Source organism: Canis aureus, chromosome 25, assembly GCF_053574225.1.
Source record: "Canis aureus isolate CA01 chromosome 25, VMU_Caureus_v.1.0, whole genome shotgun sequence".
Taxonomy (NCBI): Eukaryota; Metazoa; Chordata; class Mammalia; order Carnivora; family Canidae; genus Canis; species Canis aureus.
The window spans coordinates 34,822,897-34,849,226 of record NC_135635.1 but is presented as its reverse complement, the minus strand read 5'-3'; the positions used below and the strand labels follow the sequence as shown (position 1 = coordinate 34,849,226).

General features: G+C 36.0%; 1 protein-coding gene across 2 annotated transcripts in view; it reads right to left on the bottom strand.

The window, feature by feature from the left end:
* The window catches only part of LRP6 (LDL receptor related protein 6), a 166,714-nt gene that overhangs the window by 68,582 nt on the left and 71,802 nt on the right, over positions 1–26,330 (bottom strand). For both annotated transcript variants that reach the window (XM_077871039.1, XM_077871038.1), the window contains 4 exons: positions 6,651–6,847; positions 4,786–4,917; positions 1,690–2,086; positions 367–538 (listed from right to left, as the gene is read on the bottom strand). In XM_077871039.1, the coding sequence (XP_077727165.1) occupies positions 367–538; positions 1,690–2,086; positions 4,786–4,917; positions 6,651–6,847 (898 nt within the window). The remainder of the gene's footprint in view (positions 1–366; positions 539–1,689; positions 2,087–4,785; positions 4,918–6,650; positions 6,848–26,330) is intronic.

The window sequence follows — 26,330 nt, the reverse complement described above, 5'->3', positions numbered from 1 at the left end:
ATGGGCTTTGTTCTCCTGACAGAACTACAGCTCTTCCAGTATAGGTCTTAAATAATACTTGATTTGTGCAGACACTGTCCCTAGAAAATTCAGACAGTAGCTTTATCTATAATGAGGAAAATCACTCAGATAAGCTTTCAGGACTAGAAATAAAGGAATATCCATTTCTCATGCCAGTACAGCTCAAAAATCTTAAGGTTCAATGGAAGAAAGTACATAATCCCTAGAATCCTGAAAGTTGAGTAAAATTCCTGTAAAAGATACCTCTGGCACCCCAGACAAGAGGTTAGAATATCTGCATCAAATTATTATCAACTCAAAAACCATTATGAAACTGATTTAAAAATGAAAAAGCAAGAAACCAACCTCAATTTTGTCTGTTTTGGCATCTCCCCAGTATATTTTGCCTTCATCATAATCCAAGGCTAAACCATTTGGCCAACCAAGAGAAGTATTAACCAACACTACTCGGTCAGAACCATCCAGAGCTGCTCGCTCAATTTTCGGGATTTCTCCCCAGTCAGTCCAATACATGTACCTACAGAGGTATACAGAAAATGAGCTAAAAACAGATAATAAACTGTAACTTTCAGATATCCTAAAGGTGAGGTCCACCCTCATATCACACTGGTCTCAGTTAACACCATAGAAAGAAAAAAATAAGAAATATACTCAAAATTTATGTTTAAGACATAATAGCAGTTTGTACATGCTGGTAGGATATTTTCAGATCAAACAGTGTTTTCTAGAGCGGATAATAAAAAATTTCTTCCAATGAGATCTTTTTTTTTTTTTTTCCAAAATACTTTGTGCTCCTTCCCATTAACAGTCATCTCTTTTTCTTTTTTTCTAAATTTTTAATTTAAGTAATCTCTACACCAAACATGGGGCTTGAACTCATGACTCCAAGATCAAAAGTCGCATGCTCTTCTCAGGCAGCCAGACACTCCAGTCATCTTTTTTTTCTTGTTGGCTTGTCATCTCTGACACAAAAAGGCTATCCTAATAGTAATTTTCAGATGACAAACTGAATTCCCAAAAAAACTTACTCTTTCTGTAGTGCTAAGTAATTGTTGTGGCTCCTAGGAGTTTAAGTGGTTCCAAGACACTGTTTTACACTGAAGTGAAATAATTTGTCACTTCGTTCACTCTAAGAATGAATCTCATAGTAACAAATAACATTGATGAGTATATAGAAAGCTGTATTTCCCTGGACTGTGGTCAAAGTGTCATGACCTCCTCCCCTTTCAAAAAAAAAATTGTGTTAGTCATGTATTTTGGGATATACAAAGTAAGATACATCCTTTAGCATACCATTCTAGAAGTACTGAAAATGGGATAAAATTAAATCTCCTAGGGGAAGAAAAAGAGTTCTGAAAATAATTTCTTTCCACATTTTTCACGGTCATGATGCAACCTCAGCAAAATCTGTAGCCAACACAACACCCAAAGTCAGCAAGCACTGACTTAATTTAGAAAGAAAAAGTATTCAAAATATTCAAGGAAAAAAACTAACAATTCTTTAACTTGAGATTTTATTCCAATCACTATTTTCTAAAAATGAACAGCCACTGAAGAGCTGTTTACTGAAAACCAACACATACTCCATATTGTTTTTGTCAATGTTTTTAGGAATCTGGAGAAAATAGAAACACCAGGCAAAATTTTTCTATCAGCAGAGCTTCTTACCCAACCATGGGATCTAACACAATAGCCCGGGGTTCCTCTAAGTCCTCTGAAATCAAGATCTTCCTCATGGTACCATTGAGCCTTGTCACTTCTATCCGATCAGTGCCAGTATCTGTCCAATAAAGATTTCGGGCAACCCAGTCAACAGCAATGCCATCAGGATGTGCAATTTGAGCGGTGACCACAAACTGACTGCCAGATCCATCTATGAATGAGCGGCGTATGGCCCTCACTTCATCATCAGTCCAGTAGATATAGCCTTCCACAGGATCATAATCTATGGCAATGGCATGACGGATGTCTTCTAACTGTAAAACAATGTCCGTAAAATCTGGCGTATCCAAAGAAATACGTCTCAAGTCTGTCCTTCGTGCTAAAAGCAGTAATTCAGTGGCACCTAGAACAGTGAAGTGAGATAAATGAAGAAAAAATTGAAACCCATAGGCAAAATTTAGTCACTCTAAATCAAGAGTAAAGAACTTCAGGAATTGAAAAGTGAAGTAGTATAAAAGGACATTCAGGGTCTATTTAGGGTGGAAATGGAAAGTAACAGTTAACTAGTAATAGCGTGACTATGAGGTCAAGCTCTATATTGGCTCAGCTCTCCAAATCAAGTTTTGATTCCTCCTCTGGTTCACTTGCTTATATCCCCTGGAATTAGTTACAGCTACTTAAAGATATAATGAAGAGTGACTATGTAATGACTAAGAAGTTAAGTAGCTGAATATTAAAGGAGGAAGGAGACATAGTATAGATCCTTTGAGAAGGAGGTTTATTTACAAACGTAAAAGACAAAGATCTTTTGTGTTTGTTGAGAATGTTCTAAAACTGGATTGTGATGGATTCACAGTTGTAAATTAGTTAAAAACCACCGAACTGTGTATTTGAAATAACTGAAATTTATAGCATGTAAGTTATATTTCAGTTAAGCTGTCTTAACAAAGAGAATAAGGCAATACCTGACATAATAAAGTACAGAGGGGGCTATAGTGAAGGAAAAAGCAGCAGCAAAGAGAGGGCATCAGATAAATGTAACATACTAGTTAAGATGAAGAGCTGTGGATCTGACACAGCTGGATTTAAGTTCCTATACAAACTTAGCCAAAACTTCATCTTGCTAAAACTAGTTTCTTCATCTATATCTCATAGGTTACTCTGAGGGTTAAATAAGATCCATGTAAAAATCAGGAAAGTACTGAACACAAATATTTGATAAATATTAACTAATGTGTTATTATCATTAGAAAAGAAACACTTGGGCAGCCCCGGTGGCTCTGCAGTTTAGCGCCTAGCGCCACTTTTGTCCCAGGGCCTGATCCTGGAGACCTGGGATCGAGTCCCGTGTCAGGCTCCTTGCATGGGACCTGCTTCTCCCTCTGCCTGTGTCTCTTCCTCTCTCTCTCTCTTTCTGTGTCTTTCATTAATAAATAAATCTTTTTTTTTTTTAAAGAAACACTTTCAATTTTTTGTTTCACTGAGTTTTAAATCACTTATTTATAAAATGTTTTTAACCCAAATTAGTATTACATAAAACACAGCTGAGAATAAGGATATTAATTTCAACCTTTTTTTGTTTTGATTTTTTTAATGTTCAAGTAAAGCACTGATAAAAGCATCTAACTATAAAAGATAATAAGCAAGCTGACAACTCAAAGAGTGAAAAAGGATTCCCAAAGAAATGAATCTAAAAGAAAATAAGCTTCATATCAATCTGGAATTATAGCTGAATAAAACTGAGAAGAGGAGTAAAGCCCTTCTTTACAGTTTTTTGATTCAAGGACTAATTATAAATGACTTGATCTTAGAGAAAATACAGCCCTAAATGCCATAGCAGGTATCAAGTAGGAATAACTTTGTACTATTCACTGCCTCCACTAACTACCAAAAAGAGCCAACCCCAAAACTCTACAAAGAAATCATAGAAAGTGAAGCTGTTAATTTGAGCAAGGTGATCAAAACAGAATAGTTAACTTGAAGCTACTACATGCCAAATGTACATCTAAAATTCAAAATACTAGACATGTACATTTGCACTGCTGTGAGGGTATAGACAGACCACTATTGCTAAAATAAATCCTCTATTTTAAAGTCAGGCTACATTTTTAAACAAAAAAGAAACATTACAAAAACCTTTTGTTTTAAATTGAAACCAAATTATTGTTTGCCATGGAAACCGTCTGACAAGAGTCAGCCAGCTTCACCTTTGACTATGAGGATAATTTATCAATGCCAAGTCATGACAAATATCCTGTACACCAACTCAATTCCATCTCTCTGACTCCCTGACCCCCTTGCCAGGAACTCCCTAACACACTCTGAAATAAAGGCTTCTGCTTTTCAGAGTTAGATAAAGAAGCCGTTGCTAAATGTAACAATTTTCTTACCAGGTCTTGCTGGTGGCTAGAAAATCAAATAGTAATCCATAGAAGTAAGAATGAAGAAGAACATTCTCATTAAGAAGAAAAAGAATTGATGGTTTCCCAAACCAGAAGTCCCCTGAAATGTCCTAAATCAACATATTTCTTCAATATGCCCTCTTTCTATCGGGAATTAAGAGAATAAGGAGAAGAGGCAGTGTTTAAGTATAGAAAAAAGTTGCTTTAATACAGCAGAATATGGGTTTTTTTTTTCTTCTTCTGAAAGCACTTCTCTGTTGTTAAAAGGTGATTTAAAATATCATCAATAATTATTTAGAAATATACCTACCCCATGATAAATCGCTGTAGTTTAAAGTTTAGTAAACACTGCTTCCTTGCACAGAGGAAATGCTATCCATTGTTAAAAGATTGAATTTTTCACAAGAATCAACTGTGATACCTATAACTGACATTTCATCAAAAAAGAAATAGCATCTAAAAAAATACCATGTTAAAAATTCAGTCAAAATGCTAAAATGACTTAATAAGCAGTATTAAAGATATGCCCTAAAACACAAAACACCCTTGTTATATAACTGATTGTGAAGACAAAAATTAAGTGACTTGTCTCCCAAACACTGTAATTAATATACAGAGCTTACTATAGAGAAATAAAACAAATCATAAAGAATTCCAGTTGTGATGGGAAATTTTTCCTTCTTGGAGACCAACTTCTTACCATCTTTGCAGGTTTTTCCATTCTCCAGGAGTTTGACCCCAGTTGGGCAAGCACACTGATAAAAAGGCTTGACTGGAGACATCAAACATAAGTGGGAACAACCACCATTATCAATTCCACATGGATTTGTAGCTGTCAAATATAAATCACACTGATTAATACCAATGATTATAGATGCCCTCCCTCACTCTAGGTACACAAAGGTTAACAACCATAACATGAGCAACTGTGATAAACTAAATTATTACCAAATGTCATCCAGGTCCTTGACTACCAAACCATCTGCAAGAAAAGGAATTAATCAGCGAGAAGTGACTTAGTTTTTTGTACCCAAAGAGGAATACACAAGAAATAAAGCAGGACGCCACTACCCACTAACTACCCTAAAAGAGCTTACAATTTAGTCAGTAGGCCCAAATTAACAAATTAGAAAACAATACAAAACAATGAAACTAAGTGCTATCTTGCACATGATAGACATAAATAAGTAGAGAGTCAAATGGAAAATAAATCACTATGGGTTAACGAAAACTTTCATGAAGGACATAGGACATGACAGGACCCTTGAAGGACAGGAAGGAGAGAAGGACATTTCAAATGTGGTAAAATTATATGAATAAAAAGCTTGGAGGCTGTACATTGGGTGAGATAATAAGGCAAATATTCCAACTGGATATTGAGGTTTCTGTTGACTAATAAGAGCTAAAGCCGAGTGAGCACAGAGAATAGGGACAAATTGTGGTGGATGGCACTGAAAGCCAAAGAAGTAATTAGGATGTTGAAAAATCCACTTTGGAAAGATTAACATGGATAGGCATAATAGACCAAAAGAGAAAAAACAGAAGTGGAGATTCATTAGCACATTTGTTGAAACTATGGAAAGGGATGGATTTAAATAATATTCATTTAAAAATCAACCTAAGATGGAGACCAACAAAATATGAAAGATACAGCAATGACAACTGCAAATTCTGAAACTAGTAAAACACAAAGGATCAACAGTGCCATTAAAAAAACAAAACAACAACAAAAACCCAGGGAAATTCTCTCCTAAGGGCTAACCACGAAAATAAAAAATTCATATAACATTTTTATGAAGGGGCTACACATACATTTAAAAACACTTTTATGGACTCATGATCATCAGATTCCAATATAATACATTATTTGACTATCCCCTCCCCCACCCAAATGAATAGAGCTAATACAAAGCAATGCACAATCCAAACACCCTTTATTTTTGGCTATGGAATACAATCTGAAATATACTCAGACACATGCCAGACATTTATTTATATACAAGTGCCAAACATTTAACATTCTCATATTCCTTTTAAACCTAATTCTACTTCTCTCTTAGAAGAAATTGTTCCCAGCAGCCAAAGCCCAAGTCACTACAAAGGTTGAACAAAAATAGAAGCAAAACTAAGAAAACGGAGTGGGGAGGAGGTTATGCAGATTTATGCAGGTATTAGGCAACCTAAGATAATTCAATTCACCAGTTAGATTCACAGAAGTTTCTATTTAAGAAAAGTACTTCTTTTTAAAAACACACTGAGAAGTAACATAAATAAGAAATGCATTCGTGTATAAACTTAGCTATCTCGATTTCTTATTTTATTTCTCTCTTCTCAACCACTATAACCCAAACAAAGGGCTGAGGTGGCTGACAGTGATAGATTAACAAGTTACAGTTTAGGCTGCCTTTAACCTGAATTGTATTTTGATGTTTTCTTTGTTTTCTTTATGTTTTACTCCTTCCCACTACCTTTGGATGTATCTTCTCTCCTCCTGCCCTGACTAAAGCCAGACATCTGAGTGCTAAAGCTATTCCAACTTGCAATTTAAAAATCAAGATCACTTACCATTTGGCTGTCTCTGTTGGCTGAAGGCATGTATATCCATGGGAGAGAAGATGTTAGAATGGATTTCACGCAGACCCTCGCCAGTGTACTTGTTGCAAGCCAAAATGGAGTGTGTGTTCCAGTCAGTCCAGTACAATGTGTCCTCAAATAATGTCAAGGCAAAAGGATGTGGAAGAGAACCTTTAACCACTGCCTGCCTATGAACAAAAACAGAAAAACTCAAACATTTATAAATTTTCTTTTATCAAAACTTGACTTTGCCCATTAAAACACTCTTGTTTTCCACAATAACACACACAAATCCCAAGTAACACATATCTTAAGGCCAAATGTACCTATGAAAAATAAGTCACATAATAAATTCAAATATATTTTCATGGTGTCCAAAACTCCCCACCAAGTACTTGGCAATAGGCCACAGGTTCATTACAAACTAGCAGAGAGAAGGCTCAAGTATTAGCACTGCTGTCAATTCCCATCTCTAGACTCACATCTTCATCCTTCCACAAAATTCATTTTATTAGAAGACAGGTAGGCAAAAAGAAAAATCCCAGGGTTTAAAGTTGGCACTGTAAAGTAGTTCTAAATCTGCAATAGGTCTACCCCTTCTTGATGTGTTAAAAACAAAGAATCCAAGCCTGTTTCTTCCATCATTTCCTATGGTTTTGGTAACTGAAAGTAAAAACATATACTTGAGGCTAAAAAAGGTGTTCTGGTGGAGTTCTTTCTGTAAACTCCAGTCTAGTCTAGTAAATGATCATTTCTGCTTGTTTTCTGCTATCTGGTTACTTAACCTCTACAAGTCAGGTAGAAAAAAAAAAAAAACCACCAAAAAACAAACAAACAAAAAAAAAATCAAACAAACAAAAACAAGTGCTGTCACAGGCATCATGTGTTCATGAAACCAGACAGACCCAAAAATTTCACAAGCAATCCATACTATATGAAGGAAAAGATAGCCTGATTAGTACTCAACCACAGAACTCTGCAGTATCATGGAGTTATTAGTAAATATTCCTAAATAATGAACAAATCATTTTCTGTGACAAAATAATATTCAAGAAAAAAATTCTTTGATATTTACCTAATATCAAATACAATATTTTCAACAACAAAAAAACCCAAATACAATATTTTCATAAATAGACTAGGAGAGATAAGTGGAAAATGTAACCAACTGAAATAAAGAACATTACATATTTCAGGGTATAGAATCAGTTTTTAGGTCCTGGACACTATCTGATGATTTCAAATACTGAAGAGACCACCAGCATATTAAATTAAAATCAAGAGCAGTAAGATAATTTTTATCTAAGCAGAGTTAACACCTGTTATTGTACATGGAATGGCCCTAGCCTAAGGTGTTTTAAATTCAGGCCAGATTTTTAAAAAACTGATCACAAGATTAGCATGACTAGTTTACCAAACAAATTTTCTATTTCAGAAACTTATCCCTACCCTGCCAGCCCAGATCACCACAATTTCTCCTCCCATTTTTATTTTTCTTTTTTCCCTAGCAGACTACTTTTCCTTCTGATTTCCCCAAAAAACTGTCACAATGTCAATGTCTGAGATGGTTTCTTCCACGTTTTAAATGAACTGCTTTATTAGGTTTACTGAAATGATTATGTTATTTATAGGAACGATATCATAGTTCAAGCCCAAATTTAAATAGGTCTACATATTTCAAACTAAAGCCTACCAAAACTCAGTATAGTAAGAGAGTTCTGAGAAGCTGCCAAGAAAGACAAGCAACACAACTGAAAACTGAAGAACAGTATTAAGTGACTTAGCAGTTCATTAACTACCCTCAAGCGCAAATTCCATAATCACATCTTTGAAAAACTTTGGGAAGAAAAAAAGCCTTCTAAGTAAGTCCTTTGTATATTATTAAATAAAAAGTTAAAATTCACTCTCTGAAGTAAAAACAGGAAAACAAACAGGAAAAAAAAAATCCCTCCTTAAAAGATACACTCACTTTATATACTGACTGAAAACTTATAAATTGGTAAAAAATCAGAGTTCAATGTCCTTCTGACAATACTTAAATAATTTCTGCCAGCTTGGGATCCCTGGGTGGCGCAGCGGTTTGGCGCCTGCCTTTGGCCCAGGGCGCGATCCTGGAGACCCGGGATCGAATCCCACGTCAGGCTCCCGGTGCATGGAGCCTGCTTCTCCCTCTGCCTATGTCTCTGCCTCTCTCTCTCTCTCTCTCTCTCTGTGTGTGACTATCATAAATAAATAAAAATTAAAAAAAAAAAATTTCTGCCAGCTTTATTTTCTTTATCTATAAATGAAAGATAATAATCGACCCTCACTGAGTTGCTTAAAGATTAAAAGATAATATACGCAAAAGCATTTAGCATGGGGACACCTGGGTGGCTCAGGTGGTTAAGCATCTGCTGTTGGCTCAGGTCATAATCCCAGGGTCCTGGGATCAAGCCCTACCATCTGCTGAGTGGGAAGACTGCTTTTGCTTCTCCCTCTCTCTCTCCCTTTGCCTGCTGCTCCACCGGCTTGTGCTCTGTCAAGCAAATAAATAAAATCTTAAAAAAAAAAAAAAGCATTTAGCATTATGCTTGGTACTAATAGAAATTTCATAAATAATTCCTCAATTTTAGGATGTATTTTTCCATATTTTAACATTTCTGAGATGGGGTAACATTTTACAACTGAAATGCACATTTCATGTAGTAGTTTGTAAATCAATAAAAGTTCTTAAGAATCAATATGATATTAGAATCAAGTAAATACTAGACCCTGGCTTATTTATATTCCCAGGATCTCACACAACACTGTGTGCACAAATTAAGTGGAATGATGAGACACTCAGTAAATGCTTGATAAAATTAAGTATCTTAAATGATACATATAATTACAGAGCTGAACAAAAAAACAGAATTAAAAAGGCTATCACTCATTCTTAACATATTCTTTGGTTATTTACTGATTTGTCCAACCGATGGTGACTTGTTTCTGAAAGTAAAGATAACTGTATATAGTCTTCACCTTTCATCTCTCTGGTTGGGATTACTAAGAAGGCCTATCTCTTGGTTTCTCAAGGAGGCGAGTTTCTTCAAGGAGCTGATCATGGGTACCAAAAATAAATATGGCAGACAAAATCAAAACCCAGTTCTTCAGTAGTAATGCCACAACAACAGGAGTTAAAAAATGGGTCTCTACTATGAAGACCAAAAAAAAGAAACGGAGATCGCTGTTGATGTTTTGTTTTTTTTTTTTAAGATTTATTTATTTATTTATTCATGATAGACACAGAGATTGAGAGAGAGGCAGAGACACAGGAGGAGGGAGAAGCGGGCTCCATGCCGGAAGCCCGACGTGGGACTCGATCCCGGGACTCCAGGATCGCGCCCTGGGCCAAAGGCAGGCGCCAAACCGCTGAGCCACCCAGGGATCCCCTGATGTTTTGATTTAGTGCTGACAACCTCTGAATATCATCCCTTCCCTGTGTCTGTCATTTTCAGCAGTGTACTGGATAGGTCTCAACCTCATCAATACCCCCAAATACAAATACAAGAGCCACTTGCTACCTCTTTTCATATTCCATGCTTGGGGAGTGTGCTTCTTTCAAAATCTGCACCAACTGGACTTACCTTTGTAGAACACTTGTGCATTTGCATTCACTTTCTCTGTTTCTGGACTTCTTCCCAGAAAGCTGTCCTCTGCCCCTGTTTCAGAATTCCCCACCTATGTGGGTAATAAATCTTTGTTTGGTCCTACGAAAGCACTACTGTTATGAGTTTTGACATGTGCACCTAACCTTGGGAGGGAGACTCCTTCATCATAAGTGAAGTTGTTATAATACCTGAGATGACAGCAGTAGTAGCAGCACAAGTATGAAAAATCTCCACAATTCCTCCACATGAAAAGAGAGAAAACAACTAGGTAGCAAAACCAAAAACCCACGGACAACATTCACAACAGAGCTAAGGAAAAAAATATTATCACAAAATCCAAAAAGGCATGAAAAACTACCAAGAGCTATGCATGAAGACCTGACTGGCATCAGCACTTTTGCAGGAGGAATCAGAAAGAAAAAAACAGGGCAATGAGAAGAACTAGAACAGGAGAACACACAAGATAAGATTACAATGGAAAGCAGGGCAAACACATCAAGAACATCAGCTGACTAGGAGGGGTTCGGGCCACTCCAGAAATGAGTGAACACAATGAATTCATGGTTGGCACTGAAGGGACTAGTGCACTTTGAACCACTGTGAACTCTCAAAGCTGACATTCCAGGGTTCCCTTCCAGACAAAGCTGCCATACTGAGGATAAATTACTGAGAGTAGAAGGAAAAATGAGAATGATAGGTGTAAGAGAGATAAGGTACAGAAAAAAAAAAAAACGGGAGAAGGAAACAGGAAATGTCAGAAAGCAAGGTGCCATTTTTTAGAGCACACACACCATGAGAGTTCTATCAAGTTTCAAGTTACAAAAGTTATGATGAACACTGACTGCCTTCTTCCACAAGCTCAAGAAAAACAATTATACATGAAAATAAGACAATAAAAGTATTAAGGGCAAATCTCATTTAAAAACCTGGTATTCAAAACAAAACCAAAAATAAAAAGAAGAATAACATCCTGACAAAATATGCCAGAAATGTATGGCTCTGGAATAAATAAAATTTATAACCTATTGCAAAATAATACTTTAACATAATACTAGCCATAAAAGAATAACACAAATTAACATTAAAAACCTCAAAACTGGGATCCCTGGGTGGCGCAGCAGTTTGGCGCCTGCCTTTGGCCCAGGGCGCGATACTGGAGACCCGGGATCAAATCTCACATCGGGTTCCCAGTGCATGGAGCCTGCTTCTCCCTCTGCCTGTGTCTCTGCCTCTCTCTCTCTCTCTCTGTGACTATCATAAATAAATAAATAAATAAATAAATAAATAAATAAATAAACAAACAAACAAACAAACCCTCAAAACTGAGGTGACAGAGCTGAAGAATTAGAAGAATAAATCACTTCAGAAATGAAGTTTTAAGTAGAAATAACATAAGAATCAATAAACACAACAAATAAGGACACAAACTGAAAAGGAGGAATTTTTTTCTTTTTTTGTGATTTTTTTCAGCTTTATTGAGAAATGACTGACCTACATCACTGTATTAAGTTGAAGGCATACAGCATGATGGTCTGATTTGCATATATTTTAAAATGATTACCACAATAGGTTCAGCTACTATTCAATATCATCTCATGTAAAAACTTAAAAAAAACCTTTTTTTTCCTTTGGGATGAGAATTCATGGGACTTATTCTCAAGAATTTCCCTGTATATCATACAGCAGTGTTAACTATAGTCATTATGCTGTACACATTGCATCCCTAAGGAGGAATTTTTAAAAATCAAAAAGAAATAGAACACAACATTTTTTAAAAATAAAAGGTATGAAAGACTAAGGACAGGACAGGGGAGAAAACAGAATTATATTGGAGTAAGGAAATGACGAAATGTTAACTTAAATCCTCAAGAAGAATTAAGAAGTACCAGAAACAGTGAATTATGTAGGTTAATATAAAAGACTCCAGGGCAGCCCGGGTGGCTCAGGGGTTTAGCGCCGCCTTCGGCCCAGGGCCTGATCCTGGAGTCCCAGGATCAAGTCCCACGTCGGGCTCCCTGTATGGAGCCTGCTTCTCCCTCTGCCTGTGTCTCTGCCTCTCTCCCTCTCTGTGTCTCTCATGAATAAATAAATAAAATCTTAAAAAAAAAAAAAAAAAGGCCCCATATACAATGCTTTCTTCTTTTTTCTCTTTAACCCTTTTAAAACATGTAAGATCATATTAAGCAATGATTGTAACATGATATTGGTTATAACAAATATAAACGACAATAATAGCAAAAAGGAAGAGAGAGGGAATGAAGATACACTAAAGTAAAATTTTATACTTTACAAAAGGAATTACCTCAGTACTATCATAAAGTAGATTTTGACAAAATGCATATTACAACCCTAGAATAATCACTAAAATTGTTTTATTCTCAAAAATATAGTTAAAAAATTGGAGGGCCTGGATGTTTCAAACGGTTAAGCTTCAGACTCTTGATTTTGGCTCAGGTCATGATCTCAGGGTTGTGATACCGAGCCCTGCGACAGGCTCTGTGCTGGGTGTAGGGCCTACTGAAGATTCTCTCTTCCTCTCCCTCTGCCCCTCCTTACCCTCTCTCCCTCTCTAAAATATATACATATATTCAATATCTAATATGTGTATAGATGTACTATGTATGTATATATATATCAATCAAAAAAGAAATTAAAATGACATACTAGAAAATATCTAAATACAAAAGGCAGAAAAGAACCAAAAAAAAAAGATCCAAAAACAAACATCTTTTAAAAAAACCATCAAAATGTCGGATGTAAACCCAACCATATCATTAGTAACACTAAAGGTGAAGAAACACTTCAATCAAAGCAAAAGGTTGAACACCTTAAATATACACAGTTTTTCCTTTTCAAAAAAATACCTCTATGTATAGAGAAAGATGGTTAGACTGGGTAAAACAAAACAAGATTCAACTATATGCTGTCTACAAGAGACACATTTTGGGATCCCTGGGTGGCGCAGCGGTTTGGCGCCTGCCTTTGGCCCAGGGCGCGATCCTGGAGACCCGGGATTGAATCCCACATCGGGCTCCCGGTGCATGGAGCCTGCTTCTCCCTCTGCCTGTGTCTCTGCCTCTCTCTCTCTCTCTCTCTGTGACTATCATAAATAAATAAAAATTAAAAAAAAAAAAAAGAGACACATTTTATATTCACAGATAACTGGCTGAAAGTAAAAGGTCATAGCAAACACTAACCATTAAGAGAGATGGAGTGACTCAACCAGATAACATATACTTTAAGACAAAGATATACAGGTGGTAAAGAAGTACATTTTATAACAACAAAAATTCAAATCGTGAGGAAGATAAACTATAAACATACACACATAAAAAGAAAGCCTCAATCAAGTGAAGAAAAACCTGACAAATAAGAAAGCAAAAGACAGTTCAACACGAACAGTCCAAGATCTGAACATTCTACTCTCACAGAAGTACAGAACAATTAGACAAAATGAGGTTGCCTAGCTGGCTTAGTTGATGCAGCATTCAATTCTTGATCCCGGGGTTTTAAGTTTGAGCCTCATGTTGGAGATAGAGATTACTTAAAAATAAAATCTTAAAAAAAAAAAAAAAGGACCCACCAGACAGAAAATAAGGATATGGAAATCTGAGCATTATCCACTAATTTAAACTAAACTCTAAAGAAAATTCCCATCCAATAACAGGAGAACATAACATTTTTGAAAGTACACAGGGAACTTACTCCAGGATAGACTGCATACTACGTCACAGAACAAATCTCAATTCATTTTAAAAGACTGAATAATCATATAAAGCGTATTCTCTGAGAACTACAGAATTCATTAATAAATCAACAGTAACAAAATTTGAGAAATCCACAAATGAGAATTTTCTAAATTCTGAATTTTTCTAAATTCTTCCTTAATGTCTTCTCAATAAGCAATGGGTCCAAGAAGAAATCACAAAAAATTATTTTAAATATATTAAGCTAAAAGGAAATGAAAACACAACATATAAAAAATTTATTTAAAAAATTTATGGGATACCACCAGCGCAGTGCTTAGGGTAAATTTTATAAATTTATCCCTAAAGTGCCTGTATTAGAAAAGAAGATAATCTCAAAACGTATCAAGCTTAATAAACTAGAAAAAAAATAAAAAGCAAACTAAATGCAAAGCTAGCATAAGAAAAAAAATATTAGGGCGATGATCAATGAAATATTAAAACACAAAAACAGTAGAGAAAAAAGTTCAGTAAAACTGAATGTGGATTCTATGAAAAGATCCAGAAAACAGACTATCCTTTAGCTTGGCTGGCCCCCCAAAAAAGAAAAAAGACATAAATTGGAAAATTAATAAAATCATGACTACAAGAGGGACATCACTATTGACCTTATAGAAATTAAAAGGATTATAAGGAGATCTGGTGAATAACTTTATGACAACTTAGACAAAATGGAACTATTCCTAGAAGAAAAAATTAACGAAAGTGATTCAAGAAGAAATAAAAAAAAAAAACCCTAAAGACCTAGAACAATTAAAGAAATTAATAATTTAAAATCTTCCCATAAAGAAATCCCCAGGTCCAGATAACTTCACCAATGATTTCTACTAAATAGTTACAGAAGAATTAATATTTATCCCACACTCTTCCAGAAAATAGAGAAAGAGGAACTTCCCACCTCATTCCATAAGATTAGTACTACACTGATACCAAGGGCAGACAAAGAATAAGAAAAATAAAACTACAGACCAGTAACTCTTATGACTAAAGATATAAAAATCCTCAACAGAATGTCAGCAAACTGAAACTAGTAACATCTAAAGAGGATTCTAAACTATGACCAGGGGAACCCTGGGTGGCGCAGCGGTTTAGTGCCTGCCTTTGGCCCAGGGCGCGATCCTGGAGACCCGGGATCGAATCCCACGTCGGGCTCCCGGTGCATGGAGCCTGCTTCTCCCTCTGCCTGTGTCTCTGCCTCTCTCTCTCTCTCTGTGACTATCATAAATAAATAAAAATTAAAAAAAAAAATAAAAAATAAAAATAAACTATGACCAAATGGGATTTACCTGAAGAATACAAGAGTGGTTTAACAACTAAAAATCATTAAAGAGATTCATCACGTTCACAAAATAAAAAACAAAATCACATGATCACCTCAATAGATGCAGAAAAAGCACTGGACAAAATATAATATCCAGTCATGGTATAAACTGTGAAGAAACTAGGAACAGAAGAAAACTTCTTAAACCTGATTAAGGTGTCTACAAAAAAAAAAAAAAACATACTGCTAAGATCATGCTCAATGGCATAATAATTATTATAATAATTATTATTTATAATTATAATTATTATTAAGGATTTTCCCCCAAAATCAGGAACAAGCAAGGATATCTTCTAATCAACACTGTAAGAGAGATCTAGTCAGCACGATCAAACAGGAATAGAAGGCTTCCAGACTGGAAAGGAAGAACTGTCATATTCACAGGTGCCATAATTCTAAAATACAGAAAATACTAAAGAATTAAAAAAATACATACATATATACATTATATGGAAAAATTGCATTTCTACACACCAGCAATGAAAAAATACAGAAATTGATATGATCAACTAATATTTGACAAAAAAGTCAAGAATATTCAGTGGAGAAAAGATGGCCTCTTCAATAAATGGTGCACGGAAAATCAGATATTCACATGTAAAGAATGAAACTAGATCCCTATCTTACACCAATTAACTGAAAATGGATTAAAACCTTAAATCTAAGATATGATAAACATAAAACCCCTAGAAGAAGTGGTCAACAAAATGAAAAGGTACCCTGCAAGGTGGGAGAAAGTATTTGCAAACCATGCATTTGATAAGGGGTTAAAATCCAAATACACAAAAAGCTTATATAACAATATCAAAAACAAATAACCCAATTAAAAACTAGGCAAAAGACCTGAAAAGACATTTTCCAAAGAAGATATTCAGATGGTCAACAGGTATATGAAAAAATATTCAATATCACTAGTCCTCAGAGAATCAGAAGCCAAAACCACAATGAGGTATCACTTCAAACCTGTTAGAATGGCTATCATCAAAAAGAGAGAACACATTGGGAATATAGTCAATGGTATTGTAATAGAATTGTATGGTGACAGATATTAGCTATACTTGGGGTAAGTGTAACGTAAGGTATAAACTTGTCAAGTGACATAACATTATAGTTATCAAGTATAAACTATACTTAAAAAACAGGAAAGAAGGGATCCCTAGGTGGCGCAGCGGTTTGGCGCCTGCCTTCGGCCTAGGGCGCGATCCTGGAGACCCGGGATCGAATCCTACATCGGGCTCCCGGTGCATGGAGCCTGCTTCTCCCTCTGCCTGTGTCTCTGCCTCTCTCTCTCTCTCTCTGTGACTATCATAAATAAATAAAAATTTAAAAAAAAAAAAAAACAGGAAAGAAGATTCATCCACACCTAGAAGAAGCCAGGATGATGTCATATTGGCTGCACTGTAGGACTGTCTGACTCCCATCTAGAACTCAAGTGATGTTATTTGCTCTGTGACTGGATTATGGTCGTGGTCAGTGCCTAGAAAGCTGCCTGAATCTAGTAGGGCTTCCTATATATTTGATCAATGTCTCATGTGCTCCCGCTCAGGGATCTCTGCTTTGAATTCACCCAGACAGGAACTCCATAGACAGAATCTCAAATCTCCTACTCAAATGCAAAAACAGCCCTAAGCCATGCAGTGAAGAAAGGCAGAAATTTCCTCACGGGGACAAGAAAAATGATAAATCAGCTCAACCACAAGTCCCTCAGCAGACCTTTCCCTAGGGGTAGGCACTCATTTTAAAAAAAAAAAAAAAAAAAGACACAAGATAGCAAATACTGACAAGGATGTGGAAAAAGGGAACCTTTGTGCACTGATGATGGGAATATAAATTGGTACAGCTACAACAGTATGGAAGTTCCTCAAAAATTAAAAATAGAACCATATGATCCAGCAATTCCACTCCTGAGTAAATATCTGAAGGAAATGAAATTCACTTTGTCAAAGAATCATCCCATACCCCCATGTTCACTACAGTATTAGTTAAAGTAGCCAAGACACGGAAACAACCTAAGTTCCTGTGGACAAATGAATGTATAAAGAAAATGTGGTGTGTGTATATGCAATAGAATACTATTCAGCTATAAAAAAAAAAAAAAGGAAATCTTGTCATTTGCAACAAGGTAGATGGACCTTGAGGGCATTATATTAAGTGAAATAAATTAGAGAAAGACAAATACTCTATGATCTCATTTAGACATGGCATCTTTAAAGAGTAAATACACAAATTGAAATTAAAGCATTCACAACTCCATGAAAAATACTGAATATCTGAGAAGAAATTTGACCTAAGAGTGTAAGATAGCATACAAAAATGTAGCATAAATTTAAGAGTTAAAACAATAAAACTCTTAGACGAATACATAGCTGTAAATCTTCAAGACTTTGGATTAGGCAATGACTTCTAAAGACATCAAAAACACTTTTAGCAAAAGAAAAAACTAGTGGATTACACTTTATCAAAACCAACTTTTTTGCTTCGAAACACACTGACAAGAAAATGCAAATAAAAGCTACCGGTTGAAAGGAAATATCTCTAAATCATATATACAATGAAAAACGTGTTTCCAGAATACATAAAGCTCTTACAACTCAGTAAGATAAGTAATCTACAAATGGGCAAACAACTTGAATAGTGTCTTATACATCTAACTGGGCCTCAGGTGAAGGAAGGCTGAACTACACTGTGTTCAAAGACTATAAGTAGGCCAGACAGAAGTAAAGTTCATCCTGTATCTGGGGTAGAGGAAAAGAGAAATATTAAAGGTTTCTAAATCATGTCATCAAAATCTGGTATTTACTTTTTCCCAAAGTAATTATGTATCTCCTGATATATACTCCCCATAAAAATTTGGAAATAGAGGGACACCTGGGTGGCTCAGCAGTTGAGCGCCTGCCTTTGGCCCAGGGCTCAACTCCGGGATCAAGTCCCACATTGGGCTCCCTGCATGAAGCCTGCTTCTCCCTCTCTGCCTAGGTCTCAGCCTCTCTCTCTGTGTCTGAGTAAATAAATAAAATCATAAAAAAAAATTGGAAATAGAAATAAAAAGAACATCTTTCTAGTCCTTTTTTTTTAATTTTTTATTTATTTATGATAGTCACAGAGAGAGAGAGAGAGAGAGGCAGAGACATAGGTAGAGGGAGAAGCAGGCTCCATGCACCGGGAGCCCGATGTGGGATTCGATCCCGGGTCTCCAGGATCGCGCCCTGGGCCAAAGGCAGGCGCCAAACCGCTGCGCCACCCAGGGATCCCTCTTCCTAGTCCTTTATTATAAGCATGTGTACAATATGTACATGTATATATACAAACATAAGCAATTCCCAAACATCAAGGAATAGAAAAACTGGTTTCTATATTTGTAATAGTTAAGGTGCAATAGGAAACCAAGTAATCAAGAAGGTTTAGAATTTAAAATCAGGTAAAAATCCATTTGTTCTAAATCATAGCCCCCAAAGGACAGAAGGAAAAAAGCTGAGCCAAACCAAGAAATGATGCAGGCACCTGCACTAAGCCAAGAATAAAGAGCCTTTCCTACCCCCTAATTACTGATCATCTTCACTGTGGGAATATTTGCAGGAAAGCCCCAAAGTCCCTGTTTCTCCTTAAAAGTGACTAATTTGCCCTGAGAAAAATGGTTAACTTATTTTGAAAGACCCCAACTTACTCTCTCATCTTTTTTTTCTTCCAAAAGTGAGGTTTTGCAAATTTGTGGCATTTACTGCATCATAATGACCTCTTTTCACTTAATAACGTATTATAAAGATTTTCATCATGTTATTAAACATTTCTTCCACAGTATTTTTGATGGCTATACAACACTACATTGAATGATTGTGCTATAACTTAAACACCCATATTGTTCAACACTCAACATTATATAATAAATAAGGTGTTTTTAGGCAGAAACATACATTAAAAAAGAATATGAAATGATCAGCTGATGAAAATGTTCTGACCACAAGCTAGCAGCAATCTGATTCTGTATTTCTCAAGAGAACTAGTCCTGTATTCACCATCTCAGTGTTTGCAACAACTTTATAAAATTAAGTACCAATGATTATGAGAATCCACTATAATTAACACTATGGAAAATACTCGCTCTCATCAGTAAAGAAAAAATATAATTAATACAAGTAAAACATATTTTTAAATTTCAAAATGGATGAAAATGTTTTCTTATACTTAATGTAAAAAAATGATAAAAGATGCAGACATATACTGTGTGTGACAATGGAAATCATTAAAATCATCTCCAAAAAAAAAAAAAACCCTTAACATCTCTATGCACCTTGATGTACAAATCCTACTTCTAGTAATTAATTCTCAGGATGTAATCAAAGATGCAGACTCATTCATAAGGCTCCCCTTCATTCCAACAATATTTATAGAAGTAAAAAATTACAACTTAAATGTTTTACAATAGGGCAGGATGATTAAAAACAGATACTGTTCAACATTCATATTATAGTATCTGTATCTTGCATTTATATTTAACACCGTAACTGCTGAATCCTACTCTTTCTTATATTGTCCATTTTTACTGTTTCTTTCTCTCTAACTCTCCCCCTTTTCATAGACTTTTCCCCCTAGATTGAGTTTATATGCTCCTTTATTTTTTTAATTTTTTTTTATTTTTGATAGTCACACACACAGAGAGAGAGAGGCAGAGACATAGGCAGAGGGAGAAGCAGGCTCCATGCACCGGGAGCCCGATGTGGGATTCAATCCCGGGTCTCCAGGATCGCGCCCTGGGCCAAAGGCAGGCGCTAAACCGCTGCACCACCCAGGGATCCCCTATATGCTCCTTTTATGTCTCTAGGAATCTGGAGAATTATACAACCTGTTTTACTCAATTTTAATTACCCTTATGTTTTTAAATCATATTTGATCCAAGTTAGGTAACTAGCAATGCAAGAATAAGGCAGTATCTACTGATAGCCCCATGTATAAGTACGATGTTAAGATGGCTTTACTCCTGCATGCTCTTCTTCCTCATCTAAGCATTCCACCATCATTTCTCATTTTTTACTGATAACACCTGATATTGACATAATTATTATACACTTTTTTATCTTCTATTTCAAAATATCTCATGGTCTCATCAAATTTTAAAAGCACATTAACAGCAATTACTAGATTTAACTCCATGTTTAATACAATTTAATTATCTGCCTTCCTCACTCAAGCTCTACATTTTAATTCTGAAGCATATCAAATAACTTTTTCAGAAAGGGCAATGGAAAGAGTTTATTTTGATTCCTTGCATATCTTATGTCTTTCTGTTGCAGTAATGTAACACATGAACAACCCCTGCATCAACCTCCAGATCTCACATCTTTTCTTCTATTTTTCTCATCTTTGTTTCTCTAAGTTGTGGGAGAATTTCTCAAGGTTAAATTCCATTTCACTTTTTTTTTTACTCATCTATCTAGCCCTCACTGCTTAAACTGTTTTAAACAATCATGCTCTTTATTATCACCATTTTTACTGATCTCAAATGTATTCATACTACTTACTCTATTTGCATGTATATTGTGTCCTCTTGAACTCTGATAATTTTTTTTCTCCTCTATCTTACAGGAGATTACAGGAAGATACTTGCTCTGATTCCTTAATATGGGTCATTCATTTGTTTTCCCTGTTTGCTTGTATATCAGAGGGAAGCCTGTACTTTATTGGAAGTTGAGATCAATTCCGTTACAGTCTATAAATTCCTGGTCGAGGCTTTCAGATTAAGACTTTATTTACAATAAATTTTCAATTTGCAGTCAAATTGGAAATCAAATCACATTGGAAGGATTTAAGGCTAACAAGAATAGCATATTCTTTTTTTTTTTTCCATGTTTCTGATAGTACCAAGAATTCTGTTAATACCATGAGTCTGCTTATTCTCTGACACCATTGTGCTCATTCACAGCCAGCTTTAACTATATATCTGATCATTGTATAACATGCTTAATCATGTCAAGTATGGTTGCCATAATATATGTATCCTTCAGTACCTGGTATGTTTCCCAGAAGTGCTAATAGAATCCAGATGAGGCCGACCTTTCACCCTAGCCCACTCCTCCTCCTCCTCATAACCCTCTCCTCTAGCCATCACCTCTGGAGAGTTGTGGTTATTATTGTTTATTTGGGTAAATCTCTTCAACTTGTTTCTTTGGAAAGCAGATTCTTCACAAGCTCAGTAGGTGATGAATCAAGTCAATCTGCCTAGGTCAGAGGGGTTTCCTGAAACCCAAACCCTGGCAAAAGGTATGGTTAATCTCACAACAGCTCAGTCAGACTGGGACATTCTTCAATCTTGAACCCTGCAGAAATTCTTCAAGGTTTCTGGTATGTTGTTGTTATCTTTGCCTAAGTCTCTGGCACTGATGCAAAATTTGCCTATGTTTATAGTTCATGGCTTTAATAACCATTAACTTGATAATGACTATAAATCTGTATCTCCCTGTGAGACTGCTCTGCTGAGCTACAGGCTCATATATCCAAAGCTCTCCAGACTTCATAACCATAGTTTTCTTTAAGCAACTCAACTGCAAGTAAGTCCAAAGCTGAACTCAACTTTGTCCTCTTCCTACATTAAAGAAAAGAAAAAAGTTAAGAAAAAACAATCTATCCTACTTTTCTAAATCCATCTCAAATGAATGGCACTTTAATCTAACCAGCCATTCAAAGCAGAAAAAAGAGTCATCATAGATATATATTCAGAAAGTTACAGGTAGTTTATTAGGATTGGAACATAATGTGCAATCCTAAAGGGAAGAAATGTGAGAACATTTTTCTAAAATGAGATAAAGGAATTAGATCATTTAAGTCACAATGAAGAGTTTGTACTTCACTGGAGAATAATGATGACTTACTGGAAGATTCAAGAGAGTGAACTAAATGCAAATTATCCTCAAACCATATTTTTTCCTTTTTTTTTTTAAAGATTTATTTGACAGAGAGAGCGCACGCATAAGCAGGGTGAGCAGCAGATGGAAACGGAGAAGCAGGCTCTTCAATGAGCAGAGAACCCATAGCAGGGCTTGATATCAGGACCGTGGGACCATGACCCAAGCCAAAGACAGACACTCAACCCACTGAGCCACCCAAGTGCCCTTCAAACCATTTTCTATACAACTATCAAATTGGGATTTCTAAAAGGTAAATCCAGCCAGGTCAGTTTGCTACTTGAAAATCTCCAATGACTCCTACTACTTTTCAGGATAAAATTCAAATGCCTATCTTAGAATATTAGACCCACATGATCTGCTGCCTCCTATTCATCCTCTTAGACTTGCCTCCAACCATTCCCCCACATTTCCTACTGCAGATGAGTAACACTGACAAAACAAAGTGTTCTTTAATAACTTAAAAACCTGAGCCTAGTCATTAGGAATTATTTTCCACAGAGGGTTTTTATTGTTCCCCCAAGATGTTAAAAGCTTATTATTTTTCTTTAGTGTCTGTGAAGGCAGGTTAAAACAGCATATTTACACCCTTGATACCTACTTTAAAATCAGTTAACTCTATGTGTTCCTGTTTTTTTTTTACTATTTAAATTCAATTTGCCAACATAAAACACCCAGTGTTCATCCCATCATGTGCCCTCCTTAGTGCCCATCACCCAGTTACCCCATGTCTCCACCTTCCTCCCCTTCTGGAGCCCTTTGTTTCCCAGAGTTAGGAGTCTCTCATGATTTGTCTTCCTCTCTAATTTTTCCCCACTCATTTTTCCTCCTTTCCCTCATAGTCCCTTTCACTATTTCTTTTTTTTTTTTAAGATTTTATTTATTCATTCATCAGAAAGAAAGAGAGAGAGAGAGAGGCAGAGACACAAGCAGAGACACAAGCAGAGGGAGAAGCAGAAGGAGAAACAGGCTCCATGCCGGGAGCCCGACATGGGACTTGATCCCGGGTCTCAAGGATCACATTCTGGGCTGAAGGCGGCGCTAAACCGCTGAGCCACCAGGGCTGCCCTTTCACTATTTCTTATATTCCATGTATAAGTGAAACCATATGATAACTGTCTTTCTCCAATTGACTTATTTCACTCAGCATAACACCCTCCAGTTCCATCCACGTCTAAGTAAATGGTAGGTATTCGTCCCTTCTGATGGCTGAATAATATTCCATTGTATTTATGTACCACATCATCTTTATCCATTCATCTGTCGAAGGACATCATGGCTCCTTCCACAGTTTGGCTATTGTGGACATTACACCTATGAACATTGGGGTGTAGGTGTCCCACTGTTTCACTACATCTGTATCTTTGGGCTAAATACCCAGTAGTGCAATTGCTGGGCCATACATAGGGTTTGTGCTCCTGATTCTGAACTTTATTTTATTTCATTGGTGTCTATCCTTAGATTTAATACACCTCATTATTTTAATTACTCTAACTTTATGGTAAATCTTGAAATCAAGTTGAAAGATGTCATACATTTTTTACCTTCATAAAATCAATTGAAGTATTTTAATAGGTTCTAGGCATTCCCATACAAATTTTAGATTCAATTGTCATTTAAAAAAGTGTGCATGCACATGTGCGCACATGCATGCGCACACATTCAAAAACTCCTTTGGAATTTTTGTTGAGACTGTTGAATCTCTAGATCAATTTAGGGAGAAATGCTACCTTAACAATACAGCTGACACTTGACAATGCAGGGTTTAAGGGCACTGATCCCCAAAGCAGTGGAAAACCCACACATAACTTTTGACTCCCCAAAAACTTAACTACCAATAAAAAAGCCTACTATCGATGAGAAACATTACTGATAACATAAAGAGCCAATTTACAAATGCTTTGTATATTATATATTACATTCTTACAATAAAGTAAGCTAGAGAAAAGAAAATGTTACTCAGAAAATCATAAGGAAGACAAAATATACTTACTGTACTGCATTTATCCAAAATCTACAAGTATTTTTTAAGTAAGCATGGAGCCCAACACAGGGCTTGAACTCACAACTTGACATCAAGACCTGAGCTGAGATCAAGAGTCAGATGTTTAACCAAATGAGCCACTCAGATGCCCTTTGATAATTTTCTTCTTTTAAAATAAACATTGCAGTCCTCCCAATGTTGCAATTGGAGATGAAAGAACTATGCATTTTACATCTCACAAATCATATAACAATCTTAAAGGTAATATACCTTCTGCAGTGACAGTGTGTAGGAGTATTAATGTATATTAGGAAATGTATATAAGAGTCTTGTGTTATCGGTGTCCAAAAGCAACTGACACTTAAAACCGCATTTCAAGGCTTATATGGGGATGCCTGGGTGGCTCAGCAGTTGAGTGTCTGCCTTCGGCTTAGGGCATGATCCCGGAGTCCCAGAATCAAGTCCCATATCGGGCTCCCTGCATGAAGCCTGCTTCTCCCTCTGCCTATGTCTCTGCCTCTCTCTGTGTCTCTCATGAATAAATAAATAACATCTTGAAGGAAGGAAGGAAGGAAGGAAGGAAGGAAGGAAGGAAGGAAGGAAGGAAGGAAGGAAGGAAGGAAGGAAGGAAGGAGAGGGAGGGAGGGAGGGAGGGAGGGAGGGAGGGAGGGAGGGAGGGAGGGAGGGAGGGAAAGGGAAAGGGGAAGGGGAAGGGGAAAGGGAAAGGGAAAGGGAAAGGGAAGGAAAAGAAAGGAAAAGAAAGGAAAAAAGAAAAGAAAAGGAAAGGAAAGGAAAGGAAAGGAAAGGAAAGGAAAGGAAAGGAAAGGAAAGGAAAGGAAAGGAAAGGAAAGGAAAGGAAAGGAAAGGAAAGGAAAGGAAAGGAAAGGCAAGACAAGACAAGACAAGACAAGACAAGACAAGACAAGACAAGACAAGACAAGACAAGACAAGACAAGACAAGACAAGACAAGACAAGACAAGACTGGTCTGTAGTTATTTTTTTCCTTGTACTTCCTCGTCTGGCTTTCCTATCAGGGTAATATAAGCCCATAAAATGTGTAAGTGTTTCCTCTTCTATTTTGTGTAAGATTTTAAGAAGGGTTGGTTGGTATCAATTCTTTTTCAAGTGCTTGGTAGAGTTCACCTGTGAACCAGTCTGGTCCTAGACTTCTGTTTGTTGTAGGTTTTGAATTACTCCTTATAAGTAATTCAATCTCCTTATAAGTAATTGGTGTATTCAGATTTTCTATTTCTTTATGATTCAGTCTTAACAGGTCATATGTTTCTAGGAACTTAGCCATTTCTTTTAGGTTGTTCAATTTATTGGTGTATACTTGTTCATAGTAGTATCTTCTGATCCTGTGTATTTGTGTGGTACCACCAGCTGTAATGTCTCCTCTTTCATTTCTGATTTTATTTCAGTCTTCTTTTTTCTTAGGTCTAGCTAAAGGTTTGTCTATTTTGTTCTTCTCTCCAAAAAGTACTCTTCATTAGACAGATTTTTTTTCTATTGTTTTTATAGTCTCTATTTCATGAATTTCCACTCTGATTCTTTGGTATTTCCTTCCTTCTGGCAACTCTGGGCTTAGTCTATTCTTTATCTAGTTCTTTGAGGTATAAATTTAGGTTGTTTGAGACCTTTTGTTTCTTAATGTAGGCATTTATTTCTATGAACTTCCCTCTTAGAATTGCTTTTGTTGTATCCCATAAAAGTGATGGAATATTGCATTTCTATTTTCATTTGTCTCAGCTATTTCTTTATTTCCCTTTTGATATCTTCCTTGACCCACAGATTATTCAGAAGATCTTGTTTTATCACTGTATGTCTGTAAATTTTCCTATTTTTGTATTAAGGAATAACTAACATACATTATATTAATTTCAGGTGTACAATATAAGCATTTGATATCTGTATATATTTCAAAATGATCATTACAGTAAGTCTAGTTAACATCCATCACCATACATAGAGTATTTTTCTTATAAAGAGAACATTTAAGATTTATTCTTAATAACTTTCAAGTATGCAATACAGTGTTATTAACTATAATTGCCATGCTGTACGTTACATCCCCCTGACATTTATTTTATAATT